General features: G+C 41.2%; 1 protein-coding gene across 6 annotated transcripts in view; it reads right to left on the bottom strand.

The window, feature by feature from the left end:
* Nrxn3 (neurexin 3) overlaps nucleotides 1-22,695 on the bottom strand; it is a 1,514,195-nt gene that overhangs the window by 1,032,125 nt on the left and 459,375 nt on the right. For all 6 annotated transcript variants that reach the window (XM_050152455.1, XM_050152454.1, XM_050152457.1 and 3 more), the window contains 2 exons: nucleotides 21,008-21,446; nucleotides 14,537-14,920 (listed from right to left, as the gene is read on the bottom strand). In XM_050152455.1, coding sequence (XP_050008412.1) covers nucleotides 14,537-14,920; nucleotides 21,008-21,446 — 823 coding nt within the window. The remainder of the gene's footprint in view (nucleotides 1-14,536; nucleotides 14,921-21,007; nucleotides 21,447-22,695) is intronic.

The raw sequence follows: 22,695 nt of genomic DNA on the forward strand, positions 1-22,695 counted from the left end.
TATATAGAGAGAGAGAGAGAGAGAGAGAGAGAGAGAAAACGTGGGTGTGTTTCAAGAAAGTATCTCTCTGTATATCCCTGGCTGTTTTGAAATAGGATACTCTGTAGATCAGGCTCGCACTGAACTCAGAGATCTGCCTGCCTCTGCCTCCCAACTGCTGGGATTGAAGTTTTGTGCCAACATTGTCTGGATAAGGTTTTTGTTGCTGCTGCTGCTGGTGGTGATTTTGTTTATTTGTTCTGCTTGTTTGCTTTTTGCTCTGTTTTGTATTTGAAACAGGGTTTCTATTTGTAGCTCTTGTTGTCCTAGAACTTACTACATAGACAAAGCCGGCACATTTCAATCCAGAGATCTACCTGCCTCTGCCTCCCAGGTGCCACGATTAAAGACATGTGCTACCACCACCTGGCTCCCTTTTTATTTATTCTGACTGTAAATTTCAGTTGGTTTGATGGCTCCAGTACAACCCTGTATTCTCTACTTCACGTTAGCCTTGTAGGGACTTTCTTTTCTGGGGATAGGATCAGATATGCATTTTCAGGCTGCTTCTTTGCAAATCTCTTTTCAAACAGACCTGTTGATAATGCAAGGTTTGGTAATGAGATTTTGAGAGGCCTTAAGTTTCTTACTGTGAATTAATTGCCTAGCTTACGTGAAATGGATGGGCTATTAAATGTGAAAATTCATAAAGATTTACAGCTATGTACAGACTCTGAGAGTCACTATTCTAAGGTCTCTCTCTCTCTCTCTGAGACAAGCTCAAAGGCATAATAAGCAAGAGGACCTTATGACAGTGATCTAGTTTAGACAGCGCTGGACTAGGATTCAAAATGCTGACTTGGGAATCCTTCTGTTTCTATTTACTACCCAAACAATGGCAAATCACATCCCCTACTCTGACCTCAGTTCTTCCATTATAAATTGTGAGCAGCAAAATAGCTGACTTCTTAAGGTCCTGACCAGCTCTGCCATTCTGTGATCCTATATTACTTGGCAAGACTAGATTTTCTCCATCCGTGATATTCTGAGATGTCCCAACATGTAAATCTACATTTGGTTTTACTTCTGAAATGTGTGATTTAACTACACTCAGTGTAGGACCACATGGATAAATAAGCTGAGGTAATAAGTTACCTATTGTGGACCAAATGCATGTTTTCAAGATAACAAACAAACATGACTCCTACAGGAAACAGAGGTACCCAACCATACACGAGGTGATATCTAATGCCCATCTGATTACCACTCCAGTAATGCACTCCTGTAGCTTAGACAGGCATGGCTTGCTCCCCAGTGGTTGCTCAACAAGAAGCCATTCTCCACTTCAGTGAACACATAGCCTCCTCCTCTCTTGCCTGACTTTATTTAGTGACTACTGGATTATTAAGGAACTCCAAAGCAAAACAAGTAAGGGCTGGTTAAAGAAACTAGTGATGTTTATCCTGAGAATGACTGGAAATTCCAATGGCAAAAAGCGGTGGTTGAATTTAAACATCCGCAGACTGGATATTTGTCTTTAACTGAGGATTTAAGCTTGATTGACTCTATCATCCCTAGTGTTCAAGTCAAAGCACCTGGGCTATGTGTGCTCATATGGGTTTGTCTTTTGATCTCTTCTCTCTCTCTCTCTCTCTCTCTCTCTCTCTCTCTCTCTCTCTCTGTGTGTGTGTGTGTGTGTGTGTTGGGTTTGTTTAGAGACAGGGTATTGCTTTATGGCCAAGGCTGAACTTGTACTCAGTACATATCCTACACTGGCCTTGAACTCCTGATCTTCCTGTTTCAGCCTCCTGAGAGAGATGCTTGAAAATGTGTACCATCCTGCCAGGGCTTTTGGGGGTTCTGGAGCCTGAATCAAGAGAAAAGGAAGGCATTAGAAAAAGGGAGAAATTTTGTACTTTTGTAAATAAATATGCTTGCCAAGAAGAAGAAGAAAAAAGAAAAAGAAAAGAAGAAGGAGACCAGTTCAGGAGGAGACCAGTTCATGTAATATTGTTTTTTTTTTAGATTTTCAACATAAATGGACACACTGTTTTATGAAAGAGCAAGCTCCCTTCTCACTTAAATAAGAGAATGCTGATTAGAAAAGTGCGGGCTCAGGGCTGAAAGACCCAGAAGACCAGCTGAACTGTCCTCTAGCGGGGTAGTCTTATTGATTCATCCTTGGGAAAATTAGACTATCCTTGACCCCAATTCCTCAGATATAGATTAACAATGAAAACAGCATTTCTCTTCTATGGTTATTGTAATAATTAAGCTGCCTACTTCAAGTCACTACTATAAATCATAGAATTCTGGAATACATTCCCATAAAACCTTTAGGAAATGTATGCAGAAAATACTGAATTAGGCCCCAAACTTTGGAGATCCTTTATTTATAGGTATATATGCATATAAGTGCATATATAACTCAAGTAAAAAGTAAAGGAAATGATCTATCCGAAATCCCAATAAGTACTTCTATCCCTTGTATGATTATCATGGTTGTCATTTAATTTCTCCCGCTGTTTGTACTCCCAACATAGTCTTGACTTTGTGAATTTCCATCAGAAGTGTTCTGTTTCATAGAGGTTGCAATGCTGGGCTATTTGTGGGGGGGAGGGTTTTATTTCAGATTAGCAATGGGACAAAGACAGCAGAGACAGCTGGATAAAGATGATGACGTTGAGCTTCACCCTGCCATCACGGGCATAGTGACATTAGACCCAGACCCAGAAAGCATGTCTTAGGGGTGCAAAGAATTCAACTTTAAAAAAATTCTGAGAAGTTGTCTTTCTCTTACAACATCGCTGATGGTGATAAAAGATGGGCCAGACTTAGCTGGTGCCAGTATGTGGCCATGAGCAACTATAAGAAAATAATATTCAAATACCAGCAGGTCACAGCAGGAAATTTCAGACAAGGGGCCTGTGGAGAAGATTAAAATCTGAAAGGCACAGGACTTTCTTTCCCTGGGGGGAACAACGAAGGGGGGCATGCTAATCCCACAGATTTCATAAGGTTTCTGATTTACTAGCCTCTTAGAAAGCACTGTTGGGGATTGTCATTTTGATGGGAAGACCTTGCTGTAAAGGTTAAACATGCTAAGAAGCATGAAATGATCTTCTCCAAGAAAGATTGCATCTACTTGCCAGCGAAATAGCCATCCAACAGCCCACAGAAGGGGGTCTTTCAAGAGTCATTCATACCCAGGCTTCTCAGCCCTGACTCACACATACTCCCAAAATACTTTCTGTTCGGCTGAGTTTATTTGTCATTTGTGGGGTGCCAAAGGATGGGTGATGACAGAAAAAAAATATCTTCCCTTCATATAGTTTTTCTCTTTGTCAGTTGCCAAAGTTTCAAATAAATATTACCAAAGAGAATGAACTACTGGAGACTAATTGAAGAGCATTCTAATGGCACTTTCTACTGCTTACTAAATCACAGAAACATAAACATATATCGTCACAGAACGTTCACAAATGATACTCTTGCTTCAGAACATCCAACTCTAGTATAATCAAAGTGCAGATCCAGGAAGATTTTATTCTATTATTTGGACCATTCAATCCCTAGCTGGAGGCCACAGTTCCTCATTTAAACTGAGAGTCGGAGTGGCTGTGTTCTACTGACGAGTCACACCTTTGTTCTACTGACGAGATAACATAATTTTGGCATCTTTTATACTCTGTTGAGTTTTCTTTGGACCAACTCAGTTTTAGGTTTGGGGTTTGAGGTGCATTATTCATAAGGATTACATGTCTACTCTTGCTCCCTCTAACTTCATATTGGATTAAAATAGAACCGACAAAAAAATAAAGTGGAGGACTATATCAGACAGGAAAGGAAAAACTATACGCATGACTTATGCACACATTCATATACAGCTCTTATAGCTACCATCAATGCTGTGAAGTGTGAAGGAGGGCACAGAGTGGGAAGAAATTAAAACTGTGACTTCCCACTTTTAAGGAACGGATCCTTTGGTCTAATCTTAAAACTGGACACTTCTGCAAGATGACTAGGGACAAGGTGTCGCTAATTTTCCCACCAAGTATGTGCCAGAGCTACACTGAGCATGCCACAACAGTAACAGATGCAAACACATGTCTGTATTTGAAATCTAAAGAAAAAAGTACACTGTGGTGTGCCGTCGGGATTCTCCCTTCCTGCTTTTAAACTCCGGTTGCTATCATATGCTGAAAGAGGAGGAAACTAGAAAAGACCCAGAAGCTCCAGAATTTATTTTTTTTCCACATTGTCAAGTTACTAAATTTCTGCTGCAGAGGGGGCCACATTGGGGATACTGTGTTGTATAACAGAGCAGCCCAGTAAGGCAGCTAAAGAGGCACTCTCAGTATTTTCAGTGTAGGTATGAAAACTCAAGCACAGAGTGGCACCAAGGCAGGTGTTAGTGAGACTCCTTGCTGCATCTCTTTAATGGTGGCCTTGTTCCTCCTCACTCCTCCCAAGATCAAGACAGCCACAAGAACACTGGGCATTGATGGACATACCCTTGTTTTCATCTACTGCTAGCAACCTTCCAATAGGAGCTATCAGTGTCTAAGTCCTATTGACATTGTCCCTTCCACCTCCATTAGGTGAGTATCCAAACTTGGCTCCCATTCTCCCTAGCTCAGTCAGATCTCTTGTCTCTTTTAGTGCCAGTGCAACATGCTCTCATGTTTATGAACATGCTAGCCTTTTGTGTATTTTTCCTTCTGCTTGGAATAATATATTTTTAGTCTTAAGAAACAAATTTCTTACTTCTGCAACCAAACCTCAGCTCTAGCGTTATCTCATCTTGGATGCTTCCTATGGAATTCTTCTCTGCATTTGAATACCACCTTTCTTGGACACCAGACAATTATGATCTCTTTATGAAGAGAATCCTAATCTACCTCATATTAAACACACTAGCGGGCACATAGTTAGTACTTTGTAATGAATTGGGTTCAACTAGAGAGTGGTAATAATATCATATCATCTGCAGAAAGGATGTAAGTGTGAAATGGCCCAGGGCATATTAAGGACCCAACAAACAGCAGATGTATAATTCCTTTCAATAAAAACGAGGTCTCTTAACTTTCTTTTTCATCCAAACTGGAACAAAGAAGGATTTGTCTATCTGTGAAAGGAACCATGAAGCCAGCGACGATAGAAAAGCTTGCAATGGTCCCCTTGTGCTGTGTTTTGAAGCGCTTGCTACTCATAATTTAGCAGCATCTCGATTTATTGTACTATAGTAGGCAGATGTCTGTTAGTAGTTAAGCTGCTTTTAGCAAACACAGTAACAAAGGTACCAAGCAGGGATGTAAATGTTTATCACATCCCTGCTCTTGGGGACACTGTGGCCACTGAAGGTATCAGCAATTCTCACAGACTGCACCAAACCACTGACTGAATCTCTCATTTCTCTGTCTGGATGCAAATGTATGGTAGACTTCTTTAAAAAGCAAGAAATATCTCCAGTGTCCCTACCTGTTAATTTTAGAATAAGAAAAATATACATTCTCAACCTCTCCTTTGGAACAAGAAGAACACTATAATCAGAGTCTCTCAGATATCAACAAAGAGGAATCACTGTAGGTCATGCTATTCATGAACCGTGATACATCTTCATGAGATCACATGTTGGTCATGGCGAAGAGACACTTGAAGAACTGGAGGAGAAAGAGGAGCCTGAATGTGAGGGGTATGCTGGATGTCACCAGAGACTCAGTAAATGACATAGGAAACTATGCATGAGAAAAACTGGGGTTTTGATCTCAATGCATACTTCACAGGAAACCCCTTTTTCAGATACGTATCATTATCGATCAAAAGCTCACAAAAAATGGGCCAAAATAGAGACAGCTTTTTAATTCTCTGAAGAAATTCCAGGTTATATTTAATAATCTATCAATTAATATCTGTAGCCTAAGCCTAAAGGTCATATCATAAGACAAAACATTCATTTTCTTGGGCAAATCCATTAGAAAAGTAAAATTTTGATTGTACCCTTGATATAACTAGAGCCAGGATGCTGACCAAGAGAGCTCCGCAGACTGCAAGGCACAGGGACTCGCAGTCCTGTTCTGCCCTTCGTTCACCTTTATCCCTCTACTTGGAAACAGAAGGGACACTGCCAAGCTGATGACATTTGAGTCTCAGAGTTTTAGTGTTGAAGGGCCCTAAGAGAGCATGAAACCGGATTGCCTCATTTTATTCTGAAAGAACAGAGAGGCCAGAGGATCCAAATAACTATATCAAGGTCATATATCTAAATAAAGGATCTGGATATCCCGGGAGGTAGGGAACACAGGTATACTGCAAAAGCTCTCCTTGGTGACACGGAGACAAGGGGAAACAATCAGCACGGTTGTATTTGACCTTGGAGTCCAGAGCTGCTGCTCCCCCCACACGAGTTAGCTATTCTGACCAGAACGAATGACAAAGTGGTATGTCATGTTGTCACCTCTTACTTTCTAATTCCTATGATTACCCTTTGAACTCTCATACTCTGGAGATGACATTAAAGCTTCAAGATTCTGTCTCCATCCCCTCGGCTACATTGTAGGCTCATGGAGGACACAGAAACGCGTCCTTTACCAGGCTGTGTCTTCAGGGCCACATTCCTCATGATGTGGAAAGAATCTGAAGACTTGTTTATTGAGTTCCGGGGCCAATGTTGGGGTTCAATAACAAGCGTCATAGTTTCATTCCCTAGCCTCTTAAACCCAAGGCTACTGGAACTAAAGTTAGTGGAGGTAGGAAGGTGCTGAATGTGCAGATATTTTAGTTATTTACTGTAATACTCTACAGATGCCACAAGGCAAATTTGACATCTTCATTTTCATGTTCCACTCGCTATCTAGTGGTCCAAAGAAAATATCAGTGTTTAGCCCTGTCACGAAGCAAGATGCTTTCATGTAAAGACTGTCAGGACTTAGTTTTTAGAGAAAATGGAACAAAAAAAATGTGCCCAAAGAGAATGGTAATGCCATTTACTGAGACGGGAGGAACAAGGTAAAATAACTTTGATGTAGGGAGGAAGGGCTCAGATTATAGTTTTCATATCAATTTTTAAACTGAGATGCTAAAGAGGAAAATAGGGTTATAGAAATTTGAATTTTCATGAAGAGTCCTAGGCTAGAGATGCCAATTTGGACATCACTGGTACAAGCATGACCTTTGATGCTGTGGCAGTGAGTAAGAGCACCAAAGGGAGTGTGCGGACAGAGACATAAAACAGAGACCTGAAATGCTCTAACACATACAGCCACCAGAATGAATATGTGTATAACAAATGGCAGAGATTACGAGCTCATGAATGTACCTCACGCAGTTTCTATTCCTCATTGATCTTGGAATCAGATTTTTGCATACATGAGGGGAAAAAGCTTCACAGTGTGTTGCAAAAAGAAATGGAATAGGAGCAAGGAGGCATAAATTCTAACTACTTTTTAACTCCAAGATAAGGGAGTATCACCTCCCTGGGTTACTAATTCTCCATCTGCCAAAATGACTATGAATCACAGATGACCCCAATGCAATCTACTCACCATATTTCTTTCTGATGTCCTGATTTTAGTTATCTATGTGTGACAGTCACATGACACCCTCCACCCTCACTGCAGCCTGTGCCTCTGCCTTGCCAGGCAGACTTTACTGTGGGTATTGCTGTTATTACTGCCACTGAAGTAGCTCATGCTCAACCAGAGAGCTGACTGAAAAGAAGGTCCTCAGTAAAGATCAGAGATAGATTCTGATGCCATCCTCCCCTATTGGAACATGCCATTTAAGAGACCTCATATCTTTATCCTTGGGTTTTGGCACATGTATATAACAGGTAAACAAAATCCAAGACTCCTGGGTGAAGTATGTTCTATCTATCCTAATTTCATGATTTTGTAAATTAATGTTCACAAAATCACTTGATTTCTAAGAGTACAGTTAATGTTTTATTTCAGCACATGTACTCACTCCAAAGTGACATAAAACAACAAAAAATAAAACACTAACCTACAATTCACAACCCCAGATAACCTAGACAACAAACAGGACCCTAAGAGAGATATACATAGATCTAATATGCATGGGAAGTAGAAAAAGACAAGATCTCCTGTGTAAACTGGGAGGATGGGGACCATGGGAGAGGGTAAGAGGGGAGGAAAGAAGAAGGGAGGGAAGGGAAAAATATATAACTCAATAAAATCAATTTAAAAGAATAAAACAATTAGGAGGTAAAATCAAGGTTTCAATATGATATTCAGTGGGAAAATTTTTTCACACAGCTTGGTTATATCTGTACATAAGCACAGCCAAATTCCTAAAACAGGGAAAGGCCTAGCCACACCTGACTCAATGGTCATTAACTGCATTTAAGCCTTGAGCTTTATTTTTCCTGATTCTTGATACCTTCTTGCATTTTTCAAGAATTATTTAATGTATGTCTAATTATTTGTTAAGTGGCTCTCAACCTTCTTAATGCTGTGACCCTTTAATACAGTTCCTCATGTTTCTGCATCCTCCATGAACCTACAATGTAGCCGAGGGGATTGAGACAGAATCTTGAAACTTTAATGTCATCTCCAGAGTATGAGAGTTCAAAGGGTAATCATAGGAATTAGAAAGTAAGAGGTGACAACATGACATACCACTTTATCATTTGTTCTGGTCAGAATAGCTAACTCGTGTGGGGGGAGCAGCAGCTCTGGACTCCAAGGTCAAATACAACTGTGCTGATTGTGACCCGGAACCATAAAATTATTTTGTTGTTCCTTCATAACTGTGATTTTTCTACTGTTATAAATTGTAATGTAAATGTCAGCTATGTGAGCCTACAGGGGTTGCGATCCAGAGACTGAGAACCACTGTTTTCCAGCATGTAGTCCTTTTCAGAGAGTGAAGCTTGAAGCTGTAAAGGATCCACAATGGCCTCTGCCATTTGTTGTGTCTTCGTCACACCTTAAGTAGAGAGGGCTTTGAAATTAAAAGGAAGGGTTTAATATTTGTAAAATATAAAAAGCAAGTCTCAATTTTAGCTGAGAAAAATCTAATCTAGTCTCTGGATTTAGATAGAAGGCTTTGACTTTTCACCTTTGAAACACTTGAAAATTGAACTTCATCCTCCCTCTTGGGAATTGTTGTAATCTACCATGAACATTGCCCTACGTGAACAAGACTTATCTGAACAAGGAAAGGCCCATGATTCTGCAAAAGCAGTATTTTAATGGGGGCAGGATAGGAAAGATATTGCATTGAATTTTTCCTCATTATCGTGACCTACTCTTCTTAGGGAAAAAAAAAAAACTCAATAAGAGAAAACACTGAAGTACATTCATGTACTCAGGCAACCTCTGTGCCTAAGAACTAAAAATACCTGTTATCATCAGGCTCTTGACCTTAGGATCTCAGAAAGTCAGTGAGATGGCTTGAGCTCTCAAATGTCTCAAGGGATCATTCTAACAGGTACATGTGTGTGATCTGGCCTATTCTATTCCAACTATTCCAGGTAACTAGCAGATCATTGTAGGGCAAAAAAAAAAAAAAAAAAAAAAAAAAAAAAAACAGAACAAAACAAAGCAAAAACAGCACTCTGAAAGAGGGTGGTTCTCGTTTTTGCAAAAGGCAAACTCTGAATCAGAAATCTCAGAACCCGGAGGTTAGAGGGTCTCAATCATGGTGACTGGGGTCCCTAGAAATGCTCTGTTTTCCTCTCTAAAGTCATCCTTTGATTGACAGTTTCCCACATAGTTATCCTGGGAGGCTCCACTTCCTGGATGTCATGGCTAGTTCTGGAGATTTCAGGGGAAAGAAAAATCTTTAGTCAGGAAGTCTAGTATTCTCATCTCCTAGGTAAAGAACCGAGATGTGGACCAAGGCCCTCTATGTCATCTTGCTATTTAGTAACAGAATCAACACAGGACTCCAGGCCTCTCTGACTCTAAAACTCTTCCCTTGAATCATGAGCTCATTTTCCTCTAAACACTGTACCATAGCTTATTTTTCTTAACATAAGTGTGAACTTTTCCCCCAAATGAATGCCACCTATATCTATACAAAGCTTTTTAAAGATGAGCATAGGATGTGCAACGGACTCAGATTTAGCTTGATGGTCTACTATGGAATGGAGTTCTCTGACTTGCCTTATTAGAATACTTACCAACTGAACTAACAAGTTAGCCACATTGGAAAGCAGACTGCCTTATGGTAAAGAAGGTCAAGAATTCATAGCTTTCCAATAAAGGAAAATTCCAGGACAAAAATAAGACAGATTCAAGGGTATTTTTATCCACTATAAGACATTATGGAGCCCAGTCTTTTTGGATGCTCTCCTTCCTGGACCTGGGGGAAACAGGGAGGATCTTGGACTTCCTATAAGGTAGGGAACCCTGACTGTTCCTTGGACTGGTGAGGGAGGGAGAGGGAAAGTGGAGGAGGGGAGGGAAGTGGGAGGAGGGAAGGACGTGGAAATTTTCAATAAAAAAAATTAATTAATTAAAAAAATAAAAATGAAAAGACATTATGGGGACCAGCAAAATGGCTCCCTGGGTGGTAAAAGCACTGATGACTAAAGTTTACAACCCAGAAACCACATGGAAAGAGAAAACCAATTCCCACAAGATGTCCTCTGACTTCCATGCTCTAGCACTCTCTCTTTCCCTCTCTCTCTCTCTCTCTCTGTGTCTCTGTCTATGTATCTCTCTGTCTCTGTCTCTCTCTGTCTGTCTCTCTCTCTCTCTCTCTCTCTCTCACACACACACACACACACACACACACTGAATCAATGCTTAAAAAGATATCATAGGACTTCATAGAAGAACAGGTTATCTTCCCAGTTTTCAATGTAACTAATTGCAATTAAGTAGTTACTAAAGCTTTTACTTTTAAGTTGCAGAGATGCTTCCTACCTTACTATGATGGCTAAAAATAATAATGATGGACATCTCTGTCTATATCTTTTTAAAATAGCGGCAAGTCATCCTGAAAAAATGCTAAATTCCATACCAGCTTAATATTTAGAAGTCAGTATTTAGAGGTTCTTCTCTCTGCAGAAAGAACTGTCTCGTAAAGGTCAGAAACAAAGATGGTCTGATTTAACTAGGTAGAGAGCTACCCAAGAAAATTAGCTTAGTCTCTCTCAACCCTTACATATTTCCTAGTTCCCTTGCCTTATTCTGTTATTTGGGGAGGACAACTTTCCTGTAGAGTTGGCCATTAAACCAATATTAGTTAGATGGCTGGCAATTTTCACCTAGTGTCATACCTGAACCATGCGCAACCCTGAATTGAAGTTTTCATCACTACACTCTTATTTTTTCAGTTCTATACACATTGGTTCCTAACATCACCATTCCTATTGTGAGATAACTGATATAAGTGAGCCATCACACAGTTGTTTTAGGCTCAGTGAAGCACACCTCCTTGGGAATTTTCTTCATTTTACAATAGTTAGTACAAATGATTAATTTTAGGTTTAAAGTTGGAGCTTCTGGGGAAAAAATCAGAGAAATAATTAGCAAAGAATTATCTGTGATCAGGCTGGTATTGTGATCCATGGGGAATCCTTAACCCAAAGGGGCACATGGTCCTGTACAAAGAAAATGTGAAACACTCTTCCTTCACTATTACTCATCAGAAATGCCTACAGATTCTGAAGATCAGAAGTAAAAAGTACCACAATGTTGTTAGAAAGAAGAACGAGAAAATCCAAGAACCTTTGGACCTCCTTCTTCCCACCACTAGTTTCTCCATATGCAAGTGGCCACTCCACCTATGGGCTCTACAATGTCCCACCCACAGTGCTAATAACATTTACCACACACTAAAAGTGTCAGTCATTACCCTTTGCTTCTTTTCTTTCAGATGACCACACAATAGTCCCCTGATCCAAAGTAAGAGTTGTGTCCAGATACCTGTTTGTTGTTTTTCTTGGTCACAGTGTTTAGAAGGTTATAGGCTTCAAAAAATGTATAAAAATCAAAGAAAACGTACTCAAAAGTCTCGACTGAGGAATCAGTTTCAATGAGGGAGAAACAATGTCATTGGAAAGCTCTATTATATTCATTAACAGTGCAGTCCTATCATTTTTCCACTCCAATGACTCATTCTGAACATGGTGTCAGGAACAATACAGGGGCAAAAAACAATTAATGGGGGAACAAAACAATCAGTTGAACCGTCTGGGACTTGAGTGATGTATAGATCAAATGTCTTAAATTTGCTAAGCTGCCTCTCATTTGGCCAGAATGGATGACTCTTGGCTGCACTGTACCAAGAACAATTGTCCCTCATATATCCCCAATCAGCTGCCTTTTAATGACTAGTCAAAAGTGACAATGTAAAAGATGCTGTGACTTTCACTGTACTTGGCCAATTTTGGACCATCTCCCACTGGTTTGCCCTTGGAATAGGGGAGCTCATAAACACCTTGTACAGCTGGCTACATTCACTGTTTCCTGCCTCTATACCACAAGACCTGTGAGTTACAAGAGGAAGAAAGGAGATGACTGAGGTAACCTTATGTTCTTACATTGGTTTTATAGACACCTCAACACCTTGGCTTACATCAACTCAGTCTCTTACATCCCAGAGGTCAAATGCCCTTTCCATCGTTCCAAACCAGCACCAGGGTAGGCTACCCTACAAAGACATTTGGAAAGAGTCCAGGCACTTGACAGACTTAGCAACCACATGTGGCCTATTTCTATTCCAGATGGCTGCCTCCTCATCTGAGCTCATATTATGGTTGTTGCTGCTTTGAAAATGCAATGGATTTGAATTTAAATTTAAATCCCAAAGCTACAAGAAAGTTATCTTTTTCCCCTTCACCTTAATGTCCTGTGTCTTGTTTTTGGCATGATTGTAAGAAAGATATGCCGTTATTATGAAAAATGGGTTTCTGAAACAGGAGAGCATTTAGTACATATTAGTGATTGCTTTATAACTGGTTATTAGTATCAGCATCATTAACGGAAAGGAACAGAGAATTGGGGGAGCCCAGGAAGGTTTGTTTTCTCTTGAAGTAACACTGTGGAGCTCACAAGAAGCACTCTTTGAAAGCAACTCCTCAGCACCACTCCAGCCCTGCCCAGTGTCTCTCCAATCATCACAGTTTCAGCCCAAGAGCTTAATTTCTGGTGATCTTCAGCAATGAAACCATGCAGATATGTCTTCCAGACATTCTTTTCCTCTCCCCATCTTCCTCCTCTGGCCTCTAGCAGAATACATGTGGCTGTCTTCTGCTTCTTTTGTAACAACCTGCACTCCTTAGTCAAGTGAATGATAAACTCCCCAGGAATAGGAAGTACATCTATTACAGATTGTACAGCCTAGCCTCAAAGCTGTAGAACTGAGGACCTCAAAATAATTTAATAGTTGTGTAAAACAACCTTCTCTTTACAATCCATAGCCAGCCTGATTTTGTGTGCCTCCTCTATAAAATAGAGCAAGCTGCCACCTGGACACGACTTTCAAACAAGAATTTCCTTGTCTTGGTGTTGTCTCTTTTGTTAACTTCCACAACTTGCTTTTTTTTTTTTTGGCCCAAACTGTAAGTTAAGTGGAAATGTAAAACGTTTATGCTGTGCATGGAGAGGAAATTCATGGCACTGTGCCTGTTCTGTAGGCTCAGTTTTCACCTCTGCACCAACGTTCGTACACCTCTCCATTATGACTTTGTTTAGAAGAAAACAAAGCATTCAACATATTTCCCCCTCTGCCCTGTTTTACATCTGTCTTCTGGTTTAGAACACACTCTTTCCTGCCACCTTTTTGCCAAACTAATGCCCACTCATTTTCAAATCATCTCTTCCATCCTGCTTCTTTGCAGAAATACTGTCTGAACCCCTGTGGTATGCCGGATCTCTTGCTCCTCGGTACCTTCTGTTTGATGATGTCAATACTAATAACTATAGATCAGTCACTAACACGTACTAAATGCTCTCCATATTTCAGGCACCCATTATCATAAGCAGCATCTGATGAGGTTTGTTCCTGGTTGCCTATCTTTTACTAGTGAGTAAATCAAGTACCAATAGATATTGTTTTGGTGAAGCTCATATGACAATGTGACAGCCCAAATTATCACCCCAGCTGACGCCAGAGATCATGTTCATGATGACATCATTCAGCCTTCTATAAAAGTCACCAGGTTGGTAAGTAATTTAATCCCAAGAGACAGGCAGGTCCATGAAGACAGAGATGGACTCATTTTGTTCAATATTATGCTTTTCGGACCCAGGAGTCATCCTGCAGAAACCACTAAGGAAGCAAAAATTCAAGGACTAAAGGGGGAAAAAAAGTTGGGTACTTCTAGAACGTTCACTATCCATAGAAGATATTTAAAGTGTAATTTGACCATAGCGATATTATAAAGCTCCCCTTTCTACCATCTAAGTGACCAAACAAATTTAACCATTCACAACTAGAAAGGATGAGATGGGAAACCACAGAACCCAGCACCGTTGTTTGGAAGCAGAAAATCACAGGGTGAGCAAAGATATCCTTAGGCCATGTATCACTTCCGCTTAGACTAGGTATTACTCCGCTCAGACTGGGAGCGGCCACTCACCTCTTTCACAGGTTCTTCCCCAGTAGCCAGTGCCAGTGCAATCGCAAATGAAGCGGTTCCAGCCGTCCTTGCACACCGCATTGTTCTTGCAGGGGTAGCTGTCACACTGCTTGGCGCTCATTCGTGAACAGGAAGACTTGACGCCTGCCGCATTCTGCATTTCCGCCAGCTGCCGGATGTTCTTGCTGCGCCCGTCAATGAATAGGTCACGGATGCAGCCCACATAGCCATAGTTGAGCATGGCAGTCCAGAGTTCCGTGGGCAGAATAAGGCCAGCTCGGTTCTCTGGCAGCCCGCCCAGATACATGTCGCCCTCCAGGTCCAAGATTTCACTCTCACCACTGGCGGTGAACGGCGTGCGCCTGCTGTTCACAGATATGGTACCTGGAGTGGGAGACAGGCGCAGAGTGAGTTAAAGTCCTTCTTGCACCTCAGGTGAGCTTCTAGAGCTGCTTACAGAAAAGCAGCTCTGCAGGTGTGTGGAGAAATGAGCACTGCCTCGTGGAAGAGAGCACTGCAATCAGAAATATGACTGTAAGCTGGCGGGAAGGACCATCCGGAAGCTAGGATAACCTGGGCCATAGGATGACTCAGAAAGAAACCCAGTGAGTATTTCCAGTCCATCTCTTCTCTCTAACCATATTCACCAAGAGATAAGATATGCAACAGGGCAAGAAAAGTTTAAATCCAAGCTCAGCCAACTACCAGCTTTACAGTCTTGAAGAGGAGACTCCTTTCATTTCCCAAAGGGATAAATAATTGCCCTCAACTAACAGGCGGCTGTGATGATCAAAGAAATGCATATGCATAGAGTGCTTGCAACAAAGCCTGGGGCAGGAGGTACTTTGTGATGCCTATAGCCTCTTCAAGGGTCCACAATTCCCCCAAAGGAGGAGGCATTCTCTTTCCTGTTCTATCCATGAATATCCTGTAGACAAGAAATTGATTGCCCAATCCATCAATCAAAATTATGAGCATTGCCTTTAACTGTGTTTTTGTTATTCTTGCTTTTGGCTGGTGTGTTTATTTTGATTTTAGACAGACTCACTATGTAGCCCAACCTGGCCTGGTACTTGCTATGAAAACTAAACTGGGTTTGAACTTACAGCCATCCTCCTGCCTCTGCTTCCTGCGTGCTGAAATTCCAAGTGTGAGCCGCAACACTTGGATAGAATGCATTTCTTCATGCATTATTAAATACACAAAGAACACTCTTCTTTTTCTGGTAATAGTTTCAGGCACAGTGCTAGGCTTCTCAGGCATAGTCTTCCTCCTACGGGGCTGATTTTGCAGAGCCCAGAGTCATAAAATGAGCAGGTAATGTAGCTAATAGCAGGGGGTATAAAAATAGCCAAATGAATGGCATGAGATTAGCTCGTAGGATCTACTTTAAAATGTATAGTGAGTGGAGGCATCACTACATGAAGAACAATTGAGCCAGAAAGTTGCAAAAGATCCAGCCCTGCAAAATTCAAGGGAAAGAGTATGCCTGCCACAGAGAGTGGTACTTAACAAAACCCTGAAGGGACTGTGAGGTCGTTCACTGGGGAAAAGTTTCTATGGATCAAACCTGCCAACCTGAGTCTGATCCCTGGAATCCAGGAGAAGGTGGAAGGAAAGAATCAAGTCCACAAAAAGTGTCCTCTGACATCCATACGCACTCAGTAGCGCACGCGCGCGCGCGCGCGCGCACACACACACACACACACACACACACACACACACACAGCTATGATGATGATGATGACCTGATGACATGAAGAAGTTTGCTCACAAACCAAGAGGCAAGAAGTGTTGAGAAAAGATCAGATCAAGAGCCGTAGGTTAAGTCCCAGGAGGGTCAGATAAGGGGTTCTGTCAAATGAGATTCTAGAAGCTACAACCTAGTGACTGGCCTGGGAAAACAAAAGTACACCTATATTCCATGTACTTCCACCCTGTGCTGGCCCCTCAGCACCTTGCAGCTCTGTTTCCTGAACTGAAAAATTAGGAGCTATAAGCATGGTGGTATCTGAGCATCCTGCCAGGTTTTTGTTTTTTTTTTTTTTTTTTTTTTTAAGTTTTATTCTTGATCTGCTTTGTAGGTGCTGAGGGAAGTGGGCTGTGCCATCCATTAGTTGGCCTCTGCTCTGGCTCTTGTACCCGTTCCCTCAGACAGTAAGCATTGCAAGCTAAGGACTGAAGCAGATCAAAAGAGACCGCAAATATGCTATGTGCTCCAAATTACAACAGGATAGCGGAATGGAAAGAGCATAAAGGGCCCTGGGGTGGAATTGGGGTAGACTGAATGGGCAATCTTTCCTTAACTCTCTTTAGAAGCTGTCTCCTAGAGAAATATGCATTGTTAGTTCTTAGTATTTCAAAAAACCCACATAACAAAACATAATATCCTGGTGATGATTTTAAGCATTTTATGTATTTTAATTTATTTTATTTTCTATGTACAAGTATTTTAAATTCATCTATATGCATCTACATGCATGCCTAGTGCCTCCAGAGATCAGAAGGAGAGCATCAGATCCCTTGGACCTGATGGATAGATGTGAGCCACCCTGTGGATGCTGGGACTCAAACCTGGGTCCTCAGCAAAAGCCATAAATGCTGTTAACAATACTGAGCCATCTCACCTACTCCCTCATTTAATGTATTTAAGAAAAAAAAATTATAGACTGATTTTGTGTTGGATCTGGAGATTCACAGGTGAAGCATTTGACTCTGCCACTGAACCCCGCTGCCATTTAAGTGCATTTTTTTAGACTGCTCCCTCAAAACAATTTTGTGATGTAGGAGTCATTAAAATTCCAGCATGGTTGGCCGAGGGAGCTTTCAAGGCTCCTCCCCTGCCTGAGAAGCAATTGGCTGATGGCTGCTGAAGACTGGAGAATCAAGTTTATGGTTGTGATTTCCCATGCTCCAGTGGATGGTCCCAGGCCCATGCACACATGGTCAGCACTAACATGACTGGGGAAACTATTACATAATTAGTAATAATAATGATTAATAATAGAATAATAAGAGTTATCAGAGAGATAGATTGGTGAGTCCTCAGGAAGCTAGAGGCAGATGGTAGGGACATGGATAAAATTAAAATGCATTGTATACACGTATAAACTATTCAAAGAATTAACAAAATTGCTATTTCAAACAAGGAAGAAGTTGAGATTTGTGTATATTAGCATCTTATCTTACACCACTTTCTTTAGCTCTTCAAACAGGGCTAATGTGATCATCAATTGACAGGGTAATATGGTTTGAATGGGAAATATCCCCTATGTGCTCCTGTGTTTGAGCACTTAGTCCCCAGTTGATCCTCTGTTTGGAAGGTTGTGGAACCTGTAGGGGGCAGATTCTCTCTGGAAGAAGCAGGTAGTTGCTGGAGGCAGGCCTTGAGACTTGCTAGATTGGTCCAACTTCCCATCCACTCTCTGCTTTCTGAGTGTGAATGCCATGTGAAAGGCCAGTCTCTTGTTCCTGCCACCACGTCTCCTTCGTGTAATGCCATGTCTTCCCTGCCATGATTGACTGTAACCGTCAGAATAGTAAACCAAAAAATTCCTTTCTCCCTTGAGTCACTTTAGTCCGGGTGATTTATATTATCAACGGAAAAGTAACTGAGACAAGAGACATGCTGTCGGTTTGCCGAGTATAGACAGTATGAGGAAACTATTTGAAATTTGGGGCTTGGATTGCATACCATAGAAGGCCTGTGCTCGTAATATATGGCCGAACACATTTTACATGCACTTAATGGGTCTTAAGACTCACTGTCTCCACTGAGGAGTTATTCTAAAATGTTTTCTGGGTCATCTTTCAGGCCCGTTATTCTTCTGAATGCTTGAGGAAGAAGGCACATTTGGACATGCTTGTTTTACAATGCCAGAAAAATATCCTCATAAAGAAATGAAGTTTAATAGATCATATTGAAATGTAATGTTACATTACTTTTATGAACTAATTATTGTTTACTTCGTAAATTGTATAGGCTTTGATCAAAATCGTCAGTACTTCAAGAAACTGACTAATGCCACAGCTTCCACATATGAAATTTAAGGCTCTTAAAATCCAAATTTATTTACAGAAGATGGGTCCCCTGGTAGTTCTAAAAATGCAAACCACCATAGCTATACTATTGAACTAACTAGTTTTATGTCAACGTGACATAAGCTAGAGTCATCTGAGAGGAGGGAATCTCAATTCAGAAAATGCTTCCCTAAAATCAGGCTGTAAGCAAACCTGTTCTTACTTTGTGGTTGATAGGGGAGGACCCCACCCATTGTGGATGGTGACATCCCTGAGCATGTGATCCTGAGTTCTATAAAAAAAAAATCGCATTGAACATATCATGAGGAATATGCCAGTAAAGAGCACCTCTCTGATGTGGGACAGCCTTCTGTATATGTGTTGCTTTTATCGCTTGATAAATATAGCTGTTTCAATGACTTAGCAGAGTAAAACCAGGTAGAAAATCTGAACAGGGATATAGAGAGAGAGTAGGTGGAGTCAAAGAGACGCCATGTAGCTGTTCAATAAGAAAGAAGCCAGAATCTTACGGGCAGGCGACAGCCTCATGGCGATACACAGATTAATAGAAATGGATTAATTCAAGATGGAAAAGCTATCTAGGAACACGCCTAGGCTACTGGTCAAACAGTGTTGTAATTAATATAGCTTCTGTGTGATTATTCAGGTCTCAGCGGCTGGGAAATCAAAAAGCAGTCTTCATTTACACCCCTCCATGGTCTCTGTCAGGGCTTCTGCCTCCAGGTTCCTGCCCTATTTGAGTTCCTGTCCTCACTGATATGGAACTGTGAGAGAAATAAATCCTCTCCTCCCCAGGTTGCCATTGTCATGCTGTTTCATCACAGCAACAGTAACCCTAAAAGGACGAAACTAGAAAAAACAATTACTATTGGGAATAACCAAAAATAAACATATGGTATCTTTCTGTGCACTGGCCTTCATGGAACAGCAATGGGTCACTGCTATGTCATAGCAAGGTCATAGTTAATCCCACAAAAAACTCTTCAACCGTAGCATAACTCCACACTTTGCATTAACCACCAGCAGTGTTTTATAGACAATTCTGAGACAGGGGTTTAGTCCTGCCCCAGCTGACATTTCATTGAAAAACTTAAGAAAGACAGGGAGAAATTTAGCCACTAGAGAAATTAATTTTTTTGTGTGTGTTTTTCTTTTTTAAATAAAAAAAAAATCACAAACCATTCATTCTTGCTCAACAAGCACATTTAATTTGGAGCCTCTTGGTTCGGGCCAGATTTCAGACACTCAATAGAGGAACCTACTACCGGTCAGTAAAACATCCAAGGCCACAATCTGCCACTGACTGCATCCTACCCAGACCCCATCCAGATCTTCCTGAGGGCAGTGTCGTTCATCTCTGCCATCCCTCTGGCTGGGGAATTACACACAAAAGCTGCCATTCCATGGAACTTCAGCCATTTCTGCTTAGCTTTTATTTTTTGGGGGGTGGACCTCTCGTTTTGTAATACTGGTCAAAAAAAAACTAGACATAAAACATCTTAGATGAAGACTTTTGTGTGTTTACAGAAATAATCCATACAACTACAGCAAATGAAACTAAAGCCAGTCTTGTGTATGCGGAATCAGGAGATGAGCCTGAAATTCAGATGCAGTACTAGTCCTCTTGGGGAAACACCCTTACTAATAACATAGACTATGACCATCATCGCCAGAGGGTCCTTAGAAAGATAGGCAGCCTGCTTAGGCATTCAAAAGCCCAGATTTTCTTTTGCTGGCTACCCCCACCCCTCTTTTTGTTACTCTTCCAGAGTAGCTGTGTACTGCCTGGGGCTACTTTGTTTGATCTGCAGCCACAGAAACAAACAAAGTCTTTTAAACCAAATGTAAAAGGTTAGGAAGAGGAATGGGGAGTTAGTGAGGTCTGAGCAGAAGAATGAAATATGGGCTTTCACACCAAAAGAAGGCTTTAAATTGAACATGACTTCAGGAAAAATCAATTTGCTGTTTCCTTTCTTGTCATAATTCCTCCCAGCAACATGACTGTTGCCAATTACTGAAGGGCTATCATTGCATACACTCTTGCAACAGAGTAATCACACAATGTAGTATTTGTGATGTCACAGTCAGTTTCCATGGTGATAAGAGAGAGGAGAAGAAAGGGTAGGGGGCTGTCACACCATGACAGTCCCTGTAATAGGAATAGAAATGCTACTTCTAAAGTCACTCATGGTGCTAGGGACTTAGAACTATCATTAAAACCATTGGGTGGAATGATAGAGAAGCTAAGAATGCCAGCTAACCACAAGGTAGGTGTCTTGTCCGTAAATATAATTTTCCAATCCAACAGCCATTAGAGAGAATACTAGGGGACAGCTGAGCATGCAAGTGATTATTATAATAAATATATAAAACCCTGAGGGGAAGGAAGCTACTGCTTTCATCCATTCTCAGTCCTAATTCCTTTTTTACCTGATCTGCCATCCCGCTGAATGTCCACATGGTACCATTCCCCATCATTGGCTTTCTTCTGAGTGGCCTTCACTTTGATGGTGCCTGAGCCCATGTCAAGTAGCAAATACAGGTTGCCATCAAGAAGCTCCACAGCAAAGAAGTCAACTTTTGTGTTCTTTTGGCTCCGGACGTCTTTCCTTTCTTGGGGCTTCCCATGAGTGAAGAGGATCAGGCCATTGGGCTCAGTGGTGCGAAAGTCAAAGGAGATGGAGCCCATACGTTTGGTGTTCCACTTGGGCAAGCTGATGTAAGCCTCTGGGGTCTCAAAGTTGATGGGGTCCAGCGTGGCCACATTCTCACATTTGAACACAACTTCCCCGTAGATTTTCATCTTGGTGTCCCCAATCCGGGCCAAGCGAGACAGCTCCAGACGGATGTCATTATTCTTATAAACAACCTGTCAAAAGCCAAACAAAAGTGCCATGTGAATCAATCTCGCGAACAGTATCAATCCATCACTCCTTGGGCAGCCAGGAAAAGGGTCTGAAGCGTCTTCAGGACATAATGGTCTGAAACAACATGTGAAGCAAAAGACTCATCAAAAAAAGCACCCCAGGAGATGTCTGGGCATATACAAGCACAGAATGAGCTTCTCCACTGCCACTGTCTGTCTTTTCTCTTCCTCCTGGTACCCTGCTTCTGGATGTCACAACGTTATCAATATGAGTTTCTGAGGAAAACTCCAGCGACGCTGTGCTGTACAGGTGTAATATACAAACACATTTACTAAAACATCCTTGGTAAAAGGCCACAAACAAACCTTGATGACCATCAATAATAGACAACACCTCTCTATAATGGAACACAATGCTGCCTTTTAAAATTATGTATTGCCTCTGGTTTTTATGTGAGTCCTTCCAGGTCATTTTGTTAAGCAGAGCTAGATCTAGGACAAACTGATAATTACCTTACCATTTGATGACAATGGAGAGTCACAAATACATAGGTTTATATAAGTATAAAGTATCTTTGAAAATTACTATGAACTATGAAATTTTCAGGATGGTGGATTTGTGAGATTCATACTCAGAACTGGGAGGTTTACATTTTCACAATATCCCCATGTTATGTCTCATTATTCAAAACTATGTTGACGTATTGCCTTTACGGATGATTGACTGGGCCTGCAGAGACAGATCACTGGGTAAAGTGCTTGCCACACAAGTGTAAGGACCTGAGTTTGGATTCTAGAAGCCACTTAAAACTGAATGTGGTAGTGTGTGCCATTAATCCCGAGGCTTCTATGTCAGCATTGGGAGACAGAGGCAGGAGAAACCCCTGAATTCCATGAACTGGGTAACCTGGCATATGTATCAGTCAACAAGAGACTGAGTCTCAACCTAGGTAGAGTTAAAAATTAACACTGAAGGTTGTTCTTTCATCTCTACACATGTCATGGCATAAGCATGTCTTATTTTTACACGCATACGCAAGGTAAACACACACTGAAGATTTTTTTTAAATGATTGAGAGCTCTGAGTGTTGGTTAGGAGGAGAGTGCTGTGGAATATGAGTTTAACATGTGCTACATTCATTCCTGCTGTGGAACATTTGCTTAATAGTGCCAAGATGTGTTGCACTTCTTTAACTCTGTGAAGCTGTGTGGCTGTGCCTATGGAAAACACCTGATTGGTCTAAGAAAGAGC

Source organism: Alexandromys fortis, unplaced genomic scaffold, assembly GCF_014885135.2.
Source record: "Alexandromys fortis isolate MF-2015 unplaced genomic scaffold, M_Fortis_MF-2015_v1.1 scaffold_47, whole genome shotgun sequence".
Taxonomy (NCBI): domain Eukaryota; kingdom Metazoa; phylum Chordata; class Mammalia; order Rodentia; family Cricetidae; genus Alexandromys; species Alexandromys fortis.